At 45.8% G+C, this 12335-nt stretch overlaps 1 protein-coding gene and 1 pseudogene across 1 annotated transcript; one reads left to right on the top strand and one right to left on the bottom strand.

Moving 5' to 3' along the window:
- Positions 1–913: 913 nt before the first annotated feature.
- On the bottom strand, positions 914–1589 carry LOC146627480 (stonustoxin subunit beta-like; annotated as a pseudogene).
- Positions 1590–9392: 7803 nt separating this feature from the next.
- On the top strand, positions 9393–11726 carry LOC146627481 (uncharacterized). The gene is made up of 3 exons (XM_085360297.1): positions 9393–11263; positions 11354–11446; positions 11534–11726. Exons 1-3 carry the CDS (start codon positions 9393–9395, stop codon positions 11724–11726), a joined length of 2157 nt encoding a protein of 718 aa, XP_085216423.1.
- The last annotated feature ends 609 nt before the right edge of the window (positions 11727–12335 follow it).

Here is a 12335-nt window from a genome sequence, read left to right on the forward strand (position 1 = left end):
TTTTAACGTTATCTGTTATAAAAAGCCAGGCCAGGAAAATCTCCTTTATGTTTTTCTGTGTTTTATCCTCAGTTACTTTGACACAAAGCCCTCTGTTGCTCACACCTCTGATAAAGTCTCACAAGTGTCAGTACTGATAAATGATCATAATCTTAATATTTCAGACTGTCTGAGGCAAAACTGAATCGAATCGGAATCCAGTCGATTTTATAAATCAGTGAGGAGACCCAGCCCTAGTGCCGAGGTAGGTCTCCCCAACAGAATTTGTTTCCCCTGGGTAGGAGCACGCACTGGGCTGTACAAATCACAGATAGGTTAATTGATTAATCCAAATTGCCCATAGGTGTGAGTGCGGGAGTGAATGTAAAAAATAAATAAATAAATATATATATATATATATAAAATTGCAGGATCAATGAAAGTATGAATGTTGAAAAGAGGGATAAAGGTATTACACACTGTGTAAACTGAAAATGACAGAAATTCCCTTTAACCCTCTCTGACTCACATACTTGGACATCAAATGAACTTAAGTTGAGTCATGTAAATGGTAAATGGCCTGCATTTGTATAGCGCTTTTCTAGTCCATAGGACCCCAAAGCGCTTTACACTACATTCAGTCATCCACCCATTCACACACACATTCACACACTGGCGATAGCAAGCTACATTGTAGCCACAGCTGCCCTGGGGCGCACTGACAGAGGCGAGGCTGCCGGACACAGGCGCCACCGGGCCCTCTGACCACCACCAGTAGGCAAACACGGGGTTAGTATCTTGCCCAAGGATATTTGGCATGCAGCCAGGGTGCAGCCTGGGATCGACCCACCGACCTTCTGATTAGTGGCCGACCTGCTCTGCCACCTGAGCTACAGCCACCAGCTTCACAGACACAGGGACAAGTAATCGTTTATCAGGCCTCAAAGATGAAGCCTGGATAAACAGACTCAGAGAATTTGGTTCTGAAGGTGTGACTCAGTTTGTGAGATGAGACTTTATAGTAGGAAAGAGTACCTGCAGGCCAATCAAGAAACACTCCCAGTTTTGGGCAACCAGTAGGACCAGGGTATTCAATGGTCATCATATTATGTTTTGCACAGAAAGTCAGAGGCAGTCTCAAAGGAAGGTGTAAACAGTGAAGACTCCAAGACAAATCATTACATCCAAGCATGCATGTTGCACCACTTCCTTTCCTCCCAAGGCACTTGTAGCTAACACCTACACCAACCATGCCAGAGCTGGTACTCCCCTCTACCTCCCAGTAACAACACCCAGTTAGAGCCTCTCTGCACAAAACCCGAGGAACCTCTCAGGAAGGTCGGGATACGACTGCATCTCTCCTCGTGTTGCCTTCTTGTTTCCTTCAGACAATATGAGTTGGTTCTTTGCTGTGTTTGGATCCAGGGTGAGATCACGGGCATCTGAAGGAGAGAATGAGGCTGAATCACAATTCGCAATTCACGATAGTACCACTGACACCTCTGTCTGTCCATTGCAGATCTCTTCTAAGTTACAGCAGGATGAATACCTTAGTCTAAACGAATTAACACCCCTGGGTCATACTAACTATGCAAATCCTCAAAGCGCATGCCGAGGAGGAGGAGTTTTAATTCATTTAACAGTCTGAGGTATACAATTAAAGCTCAAACAATTGTTTTAGTTGTTGTAATGTGTCATACACCTACGTCTCAGAGTTTCTCAGACTTTTTAACTGATTTGGTGCTCATTTCATTGTAGTGGTTGATTTTAACATCCATTTAGTTGCTGAAAATAACAATCTCAACACTGGATTTAATCTATTATTAGATGCCATTGGCTTCTCTCAAAATGTAAAAGAGCCCACCGATGATTTTAATCACACTCTGGATCTTGTTCTTTCATATGGCATAAACTGAACATTTAACAGAATTCCCAGAAAACCTACTTTTGTCTGATTATTTCTTAAGAACATTTCTATTTACAACACTGGTTACAAAATAGTGGGGAATTAATTTCATGCGGGATTTCTTCTCAAAGTGATGTAGCTAAGTTTAAGGATATAAATCCTTTACTGCTGTTTCCTTCATAGTCGTGCACCAACACAGTGCAGCTACTTAGACGCTACTCACACAGAGGTTGATTATCTCATGAATTGTTATTGCTCTTATTTGGTTCTGTGAAGCACTTGGGCATACCTCTGGTGTTTAAATGTGCTATATAAATAAAATTGTATTGTATTGTATGAATAGTGTGCCATCCTCACTGTGTATGACTACCTTCTACATTGTACCTTTTGTCCTGTCATCCCTCACCCCCAATGGGTAACAGCAGATGGCTGCTTCTCCCTGAGCCTGGTTGTGTTGGAGGCTTCTTCCTGTTAAAAGGGAGCTTTAACCTCCCACTGTTGTCAAGTGCTTGCTTATAGGGAATCATCTGACTGCTGGGGTTTTCTCTGTATGATTGTAGGGCCTTTACCTTATAATATAAAGCAACTTGAGGCAATTGTTATGATTTGCAGGTATATCAATAAAATGTAAGCATATTGAATTAAATCTACAGTCAATGATGAATCTATAACCAGTCAGGTCATTGTCCTCAAACCTCAGCTTGTCTCTCTAAATGCTGATCCACTGAAGTAAACCAACCAACTATTAGGACAACTTAATTAACTGTTACGTGAAGTACCCTCAGAAGGTCTGCTAGATGATGTTAATGCAGCACTACGGACAATACCTACAACCACGATTACCGACACTAACAAGCTGATCTACAATACAGCAGCAGTGATCAGTGAGATGCTTGGCTACAAGTTGAACAGCCACAAGGGGCAGTACCCTCCATGGAGAAGGAGGCTAGAGGGCAAGATCAAAGTAGCACGGAGGGAGGTTAGCCAACTAACGGAGTTGCAGAAAGGTGCGACAAAGAAGGCGCATAAGAAATACAGCAAGCTGTCCATACCTGAGGCCTTGGAAACTACCAAGCAAAGACTCACAGCCTTGGTTTGAGGAGGTACACCAGAGAGATAGAAGGCAGGAGAATAAACCAGCTGTTCTCCACGGAACCAGCAAAGGTGTACTCTCAGTGGCAAGGGAACAATAATAATAAGAGAACAGCACCACCAAGGCTGGAGACGGAGCAATACTGGAAGAGCATATGGGAGAAGGACGCAACCCATAACGGCAATGCTCAGTGGTATATACACTCAACATAAATATAAACGCAACACCTTTGTTACTGCTCCCATTCCCCATGGGATGGACGTAGAGACCTAAAATTCATTCCAGATACACAATATAACCATCCCTCCCAAACAGTGGTCACAAATCAGTCCAAATGTGTGGTAGTGGGCACATCTGCTATATTGAGATAATCCATCCCACCTCACAGGTGTGCCACATCAGGATGCTGATCTGACATCATGAGTAGTGCACAGGTGTACCTCAGACTGCCCACAATGCCAAAACACAGACTTAACAATGTGGTGTATGCTGTACAGTGCAGCGAGGAATGCCCAGACCTCTACATTGGAGAGACCAAACAGCCACTTCACAAGCGCATGGCACAACACAGAAGAGCCACCTCCACAGGACAAGACTCAGCAGTCCATCTGCATCTTAAGGATAAAGGACACTCTTTGAGGATGCCAATGTTCACATTTTGGACAGAGAGGACAGATGGTTTGAAAGAGGAGTGAAAGAAGCCATCTACACTGTGAGCGACCATCTTTGAACAGAGGCGGGGGTTTACGACACCAACTGTCTGCCATCTATAATCCAGTTTTGAGATCCCTTCCCAGACGCCTTAACGCCCACTCACATCCTGGGCCATCTGATCTCAGGAATTCGCATGATAAGGTGGGGCCAGGTTTCACAATGAACTCACCCGAAACTCTGGCTGATTGGGACCCACACCCAGTTTCACACCTTGGCTCAGGCGATTAGAGGATCATCAAGGGGTCCTTTTGTCCCTCTGTGGGGAGAAACTCCCACTAGGTTTATATCTGGGACTCTCCACCATTTGACCTTAGAACTGAAGAAGCTTCTCGGATGAGAGGTGAAACGTCTTCAAGCAACTTAAAGAAGTCCAGACGCTTTTCTTTGCAAGCTCCTTTGGCTGTTAAGGATACTGTATTGTTCTTCCTTTGTGATTTTTTTTTTTATGTTTTAGTTGTTTTTCTGTGGTTTTTAGTTTTTTTTGTTTCAGGGTTTTTCTAATAGTAAAAATGTAAATTCTAAATTCTATCTAATAGACTCCAATTTGTGCATGTAAATGGAGAGTCCTCTTCACACACTGAGGTTAATTATGGAGTTACACAGGGTTCAGTGCTAGGACCAATTCTGTTTACATTATACATGCTTCCCTTAGGCAGCATCATTAGAAGACATAGCATACATTTTCACTGCAGATGACACCCAGCTCTATCTGTCCATGAAGCCAGATAACACACACCAATGAGTTAAACTGCAGGAATGTCTTAAAGACATAAAGACCTGGATGGCCGCTAACTTTCTGCTTCAAAAGAAAACAGGAAGTAACAATGAAAGGGAAAGCCTATATGGAGACAGAAACTTCTGGGGGAACACAGGGGAGGCAGGTCAAACTTAAACTCAATGAATTAAATAGGAACTATAACTTACCACAACAGAAAGCAGATCACAGATGGCAGCAAAACTAAGAAAACGTATAAATTACACTGAGAATATAATCATAAAGGAACCAACCAGGAAATATCTGTTATATTAAGTAATACTCAAAATAACTTGAAATACCAGAGTGTCATTGTGGCAGTGCTGTGGTCCCTGAACATGAAGGCAGCTCTCTGTTTACCTGGCTCTATCACCCTGGTAACTAATGCTGCACCCATAACTGGGTCCAGAGCAAGTATCTGAGTTTGACTTCAAGTATTTATTTTTGTGCTTGTGGTGATCAGACCATAAGATTAGCTAGCTCTGTTTTCTATTTTCTCTATCACCTATTCTAATGTCTCTGATTAGGGTAGTTGGAGCTTGATCCTGAAGCAGAAAGCCAGAGTTAACATAAAGAAAGCCTGGCTGTGTTGAACTTATTGTATCAGACAGACAGGGTGTGTGTGACCAAATCTCTTCCTCGTTGCACTTTTCCTGTTTGAAATAATCTCGACTGAGTTGCACAACAGTGAACATGCTGGTATCAAGGTTACATCATGTCAGTTTGATCTGATTTCTTTTCACAGAACTGTTTATATTTTGCAGCTTCATTGATCCAAACCAGCTTTCTTTCCTTAGGCAGCTTTATCTAGTGTGAACTCATAGTCAGCTTGTAAAGCTTTTCCAGCTGTGTGCTCTGTTAGTGTAAGCCCTGTGTGTCTGAGTGCTCTCATTTGCTCTTTCTCTGTCTGGTTTATTTAATATTCTGGGATTTTGTGTTTTTTCGTGGTTTTGTCTTTTGTATTTCTAACTCCTTGGTTATCCTTTAATACTTTTATGATTTTCCAGCCCTTAGATTTTGTCTGTGTGCCTCCCTTGTGTTCATTGTCTTGTGTCTCGTGTTCCTGGTTTCTATGTTCGTGTTGTTTCCTGTTTTACTTTAGAGTGCCCCACATTCAGTGTTTTGAGGTTTTCTTCCTCTTTGTGTCGTCAGGTCTAACAAAGTTCAGCTGCGTCTCCTTCCTGTTGTGAATTTCCATCGTTCCTCTCTGTGTATTTATTGTGTGTGCTTCCCATCATTGGATCTTCTGTTCATCTGTGTTCTCATGTCTCAGCTTCCTCGTTCCCGACTTACAGCTTTTGCATTGTTTTTTACGTTCCTTTTGGATAGCTTCTACCAGTTCAGGTTTTGTTAGTGTTTTTCAGTTCCCCTTCGCTTATTGTGTTGTAGACTTTTCGTACAGCCATAAATAAAGGCTCGCCTTCAGTTAAAACCTTCCCCTGTATCTGTGTCTGCGTTTGGGTCCTCATTCTCTCATCTCCACACGATCTGCCTTCGCAAATCGTGACAGTGTCGTTCCATTGATTGGCTTGTTTTGTTCCTGGTGTCCTTCTCTTTGTTGTGTACGCTTTATAAATAAAGTTTTATTCCTATAATGATGCTTTATGTTGTTATAAAGTGCAGATGTGGACACTGTTGTGTGTTTCAGTGAGTCTCTTTAAAGCCGTGCTTTGAGCTGCTTTTCATTTACCACCTTTTGTAGTTCCACTGTTTGCTCAGCAGAGGGCGTTGCTCAGCACAGATCACAGTGTTTGCTGCTGGTTTTTCTCTCATCATGTGTGGAACTCCAGCTTTGTAGATTCAAGCTGACAGATCGTACATACAGCCTGTGCAAATGCTGGGAGGTTTATTATGAACAGAACTGAAGGTTTCTGTATTTTTCTTTTTTCTTTTAAGAAACACAAAGACACAAACTGCTGCTGCCACGTCCACACAGAACTCATGAAACATTTTCATTCACTGTATTATGAACATGCAGCATGACTGTAGACAATATAGTAGACACACAGACTTGGATAGATACAGCCACACAATTTAGAGGAAGATTTCTTTTAACCTCAATTATATTTTATTTATATGGCACCAAATCACAACAACAGGAGCTTCAAGGTGCTTTATATTTTAAGGTATACCCTACAATAATACATGCAGAGAAAAACCCAACAATCATATGACCCCCTATGAGCAAGCACTTTGGCGACAGTGGGAAGGAAAAACTCCCTTTTAACAGGAAGAAACCTCCGGCAGGCCCAGGCTCAGGGAGGGGCGGGGCCATCTGCTGTGATTGGTTGGGGTGAGAGAAGGAAGACAGGATACAGACATGCTGTGGAAGAATTCACTGTGAACTGAACATCTTTTTGTTTTTAATTGTCACTGATAGATGTCACTCTTAGCTACAATTAGTTATTTTTCCCTCATTTTATGACTTAAAAATTGATTAGTTAAATCAAACAATCAGCAGATAAAAATGTCTAAAATCTTAGTTTATAAAAGTATATTATTTATTTTCTCTATACTATATAGTAATAAAGAGGCAAACTCATTTTCCATATATTTTTTATTGATGTTTGAGGACACATGGATAGCTAAATGTATAAATAGTATATGATTCCTGCTTTTTACTTTTTTTATTTATGGTTAACTAACAAGTTTCCTCCTAAAATCACAACTTATGCAGAACAAATTGTTATCAGTCATCAACCTTAAAGTCAAAACTCTAAATAACAATCAAACAATCAATAACCAGCATATAATATGAATACATCAAATATGTGAAGTCAGAGTCATCTGTAACAATCAGACTAAATTACAATTCTTCAAATATAAAAGTGAATAATTTCTAAGCAGCTGTTCAGCTGATCAAATGCAACACATTGGATAAAATATCAGACACATAATTTTTACATCACTTGGATTCTAATCTCACATCAGCTGGAAGAAAATGCCTGCAAGATTCAACGAAACGTGAACACATTAAAAGCATTAAATCAACATTAAATCACCCCATATGGAAAAGATATATATAAATCTTATAAAGTTTGTATCTGTCTTGTGTGAAACTTGTATGAAAAGCATATAAGAGTGAAAACACATATAAGATCCCTTGAAATATTATATAATGAAACTTGTATGTTTTGGATACTTAGTAAAAACTTATATGTGATTTACTCATGAAAGTGGCCACTTTCTCATTACTTTCATACATTGTTTTAGTATTTCTTTGCCATATGGGACAGGAAGAGCAAAAAGAAAGAAACGTTAATACAAACCAGTTATGCTGTGGAAGGCAATTTTTAATTGTCATATTAGAATATATAAGTATATATGCATATGCTGTATGCATATATATATATATATATATATATATATATATATATATATTTATTAGTTTCAGATTTAGCCATTCTTAGATTTTGCTTGTTTTACGTTATTGTATTTTGCACAACTCTGTTGCTTGTGAAGCTCGCACACAAGAATTTCACTCACATGTACTGTACCAATGTACCTGCACATGTGATGTGACAATAAAAGTGATTTGATTTGATTTGATTAGAACATCAGCTTAACTGAAGTTGGAAACCTCACTATTATCATAAAAGGTAAAATAAAAAAATAAGCAGACATGAGTCCTGCAGTATTACTGAATTCTGGCTGATTGTGGAGGAAGAATGCGGGATAAACAGGCTCAGAGAATTTAGTTCTGAAGCTGTGAATGTGACTCAGTTTGTCAGATGAGACACAATAAAAGGACAGAGTGCCTGCAACCCAGTCCAGAAACACTCCCAGTCTGGACAGCCAGTAGGATGAACAGGGTAATATTTGGACTCATTATTATGTTTTGCACAGAAACTTAGAGGGTTTTCATCTGAACCTTGATCTGGATGGTGAGTAAAACACCACAAAATAGTGTTATTTCCAAGCCTGCATGCATCATTGTTTCCTTTCCTCTCAAGTTGTTTGTAGCAAACATCTACATCCACGCAAGCTTGAAGAAAAGCTTTGCATTCCACCTCCCAGTAACAGCGGCCAGTCAGTTCCTCTCTGTTTGGATTCAGACTGAGACCACAGGCATCTGATTGAGGAAAAAGAGATTCACATTCATGATAATGTGACAGATTTTTTTAATTAGTCTGTCCACTGCAGATCTACAGTCTGTTTTTAACAAATTTCAGTAAACCGGGTCTTTAAGACATTCCTGCAGTTTAACTAATTGATGTGTGTTCTCTGCTTTAGGCTACGTGATTGAGAATTATACCACAGAGTCAAGTTGTCACGGACCCAGCTCTGGAGGACTCGGGGTCCGTGAGCAGTTTTGACTCACCTCCCGTTGATATTGTTGTTATTATTATTTTGGTGATGTGTGTGTTTTTCTGCACTGTGCTGTGTTAGTCTGTGTCCCACTCATATGTATAGGTAGGGTATGGGTGTGTATGTCTGCGGGTGTGGCTGGAGGATGGAGCTCAGCCACCTGCAGGCCTGAGGGGTGTGGCCCTGCGGAAGGACTGGCCACACCTGAAGTTCATGCCACACCTGTTGGTGATCAGGGCTCGTCGGGGGAGCTACTTAGGAGAGAGTTGGAGCTCCCACCGGCGCGGGATCATTAAGCTAAGACTCCAAGTCAGTGTGTAGCATTAGGAAGTGCGGATCGTGTGTGTGTGCGCGCGCGGGTTCAGTGTTTAACGGCTGCTTCTGTATTGTCCTACAGGTGAAACGAGGGACCAGAAGGGCAGCACGCACAGGGTGTGCAGTAACACAACAGCGGGGAGCACGAGCACGAGCACAGACGTCGGAGGGAAGCACGCACATGGGGTTCGAGGGAGCAACGGGGAGTTATTGTGTTTACAGCTTTCCACTGTAAATAAAGAGCACTGTTTGCATCGCAGAGTCTGCGTTTTGGGTCCTCCTTTCCCCACATCCCCACGGTCTGCCCTCCAGACCGTGACAGAATGATCCCGCCAACCACCATGGACCCAGCAAACTCAGGAGTTGCCACGGAGGAGAGATCGCTCGCGCAGCTATGGGATTACTGCCGGAGCGTAATCCAGGCTGTAGACCCACACAGGAGACACCTACAGGTAGTGTTCCTTGACAATTACCTCACATCCACTACCCTCACCATGAACATTTTGGACATTAACAAACTTAGGCAATTGATCACTAGTTTAAGGGAGAGCTCGAGTTTTGAATTATTTGGCTTGGGTGGCCCGAGCACGGACAGTTCGGCTGCTCTCCTAGAGACTCTAGCCGCTTGGTTTTTCACGCGTCGGCGGAGGGCTTTCCCGTCGATGCTCGCGGCACAATCGTTTGATCCGCCATTACAGAAGGCATGCCGCACTCTCCACCGCCATTCCATTACGCCTCAACCCACTCCTGCGGTTTCAGCCCGGTCAGCTGGCAACGGACCGACAGCGCTCATTACCGCAGTGAGTAAACCAGACTATATTGTTTCAATAATAAACCCTGTCATTGACGATCAAAACACAGATGAACAGCGGATTTCCATGCACGCGGCCCCGCCTTCATGGAGGAGAAGGCGTCCTCGCAAGCAGCGTTCAACCACATCCACACTCACTCCTGTGCTGGTCGAAGACTCAGGACCAGCGGCTCTGGACGCCACAGTGAGTAAAATGGACTCTGCCGGTGTTATAAATTCCCTTCCTGTAAACATGAAAATAGAAACTGTTTGCTGTACCTCCAAAGACTCAGAAAATGTTCCCTCTGAGACTGTAAGCTGGGAGCTGCGGAGTTCCGAGCATACAGACCCAAATGACTTTTTGGCTCAGTCTGACCGTATGGAGACGGAGGTTCTCCCCAGGGCTTCCCCAGAGGCCAAACTGGAGGTCTCAGTTGCCTCTGGACCCCTGGAATTTGTTGAGCCAGCTGTAACATTTTCATCCTCTCCACCCTTCATAATAGCCATCTCACCCTCACCTCAGCCTGCTGCCCAGCTGGTAGCTCAGTCTTCAGTCCAGTCAGCCTCTCACCTTCATCCTCAGTTGGAGGTCGATATGCCGGCTGGACCACCTCTGCCATCATTTCACCCATCTGTCCCTGCATCGCTGTCCAGTCTACCGGGAGTAGCTGCCACACCATCGTCGCCTCCGCCCTCTGCAGACACTTCTTTACCAGAGTTCCGTCCGACTGCAGCAACCACAGTACTCTCGGCTTTGCTGTCCGCATCACCTGCTCTACCTCCACCTTCCCCACCTGCGGACACCGCGTCACCATCTTCGCCTCCGGATCATCCATCTGTGGCTGAAGCGCAGCCGGAGATGCCCGCACGGCCAGCTGTGGAGCCCTGCGAGCCGGCGCAGGAGCCCGGAGAGCGGGAGGAGCAGCTCAGCGAGGCGGAGCAGGAGCTTAGAGAGCGGGAGGTGCCCGCACGGCCAGCCGTGGAGCCCAGCGAGCCGGAGGAGGAGCAGCTCAGCGTGCCGGAGGAGCTAGGCGAGCCGGAGGAGCCCGCACCGCCAGCTGCGGAGCCCTGTGAGCTGGAGCAGCTCAGCAAGCCGGAGATAGGCGAGCGGGAGGAGCTCAGCGAGCCTGTGGAGCCCGCGCTGCCACCGGAGGAGCTCGGAGGTCCGGAGAGACTCGCTCAGCCTGAACTGGAGGTCAGCGAGTCAGATGGACCATCACGTCTAGCGCGCCCTCCACGCCAGTTACGCCCAACGCGTCTGCGTCAGCGACCGGCGCGTCATCGACCGGCATGTCATCGTCCATGTACCACACTTCGCTGTTGTTCACCGGAGCTGCGCTGCCGCCACTGGAAACCGGGCAGGCCGCCTGGGGAGGAGCGCCGCCGCCGTCGGACCCGGGGCAGGCCGCCGGAGGAGCAGCAGCGCCGCCACCACCACTGGATCCCAGGCAGGCCGCCTGGGGAGCAGCGCCGCCGCCGTCGGACCCAGGGCAGGCCGCCGGAGGAGCAGCAGCGCCGCTACCGCCACTGGATCCCGGGCAGGCCGCCTGGGGAGCAGCACCGCCGCTACTGGGCCCGGGGCTCGCCACCGGAGGGGCAGCAGTGCCGCCGCCACTGGAGCAGTGGCAGGCCCCCAGAACTGTTTTGCTGCTGCTGCCGGACCCGTGGCCGTCTGCTGGAGCTGCAACAGCGCCGCTCCTACTGGACCCGGGGCCCGCCACCGGAGGGACAGCGGTGCCGCCACCACTGGAGCAGTGGCAGGCCACCAGAACAGTTTTGCTGCTGCTGCCGGACCCGTGGCCGTCCGCCGGAGCTGCAACGTTGCCGCCATTGGACTCGAGGTAGGCCCCCTGAACTCTTTTTGTAATGATGGGCCGCCTGAGACTGTTTTGTGGTGTTTTTTCTTTTTTTTGCTCCGTTGCAGGGGGTGCGGTCGGACTTTGGAACTGTGACCTTGGGGGGGTTGTTTCTTTTGTGGTTTTTGGTTCTGGCCCTCCGTCCTGGACCCCCGCCGCCCGCCCTGGGTTGGTTGTGCTGTGGTTTTTGGTTTGTGTTTTTGTTTTCGGGTCGTCGGGAGCCGACCCTTAGAGGGGGGGTACTGTCACGGACCCAGCTCTGGAGGACTCGGGGTCCGTGAGCAGTTTTGACTCACCTCCCGTTGATATTGTTGTTATTATTATTTTGGTGATGTGTGTGTTTTTCTGCACTGTGCTGTGTTAGTCTGTGTCCCACTCATATGTATAGGTAGGGTATGGGTGTGTATGTCTGCGGGTGTGGCTGGAGGATGGAGCTCAGCCACCTGCAGGCCTGAGGGGTGTGGCCCTGCGGAAGGACTGGCCACACCTGAAGTTCATGCCACACCTGTTGGTGATCAGGGCTCGTCGGGGGAGCTACTTAGGAGAGAGTTGGAGCTCCCACCGGCGCGGGATCATTAAGCTAAGACTCCAAGTCAGTGTGTAGCATTAGGAAGTGCGGA

This window comes from Diplotaxodon limnothrissa, linkage group LG8 (assembly GCF_057381915.1).
Source record: "Diplotaxodon limnothrissa isolate DT_005_m linkage group LG8, D_limnothrissa_male_GT1.1, whole genome shotgun sequence".
NCBI classification, from domain to species: domain Eukaryota; kingdom Metazoa; phylum Chordata; class Actinopteri; order Cichliformes; family Cichlidae; genus Diplotaxodon; species Diplotaxodon limnothrissa.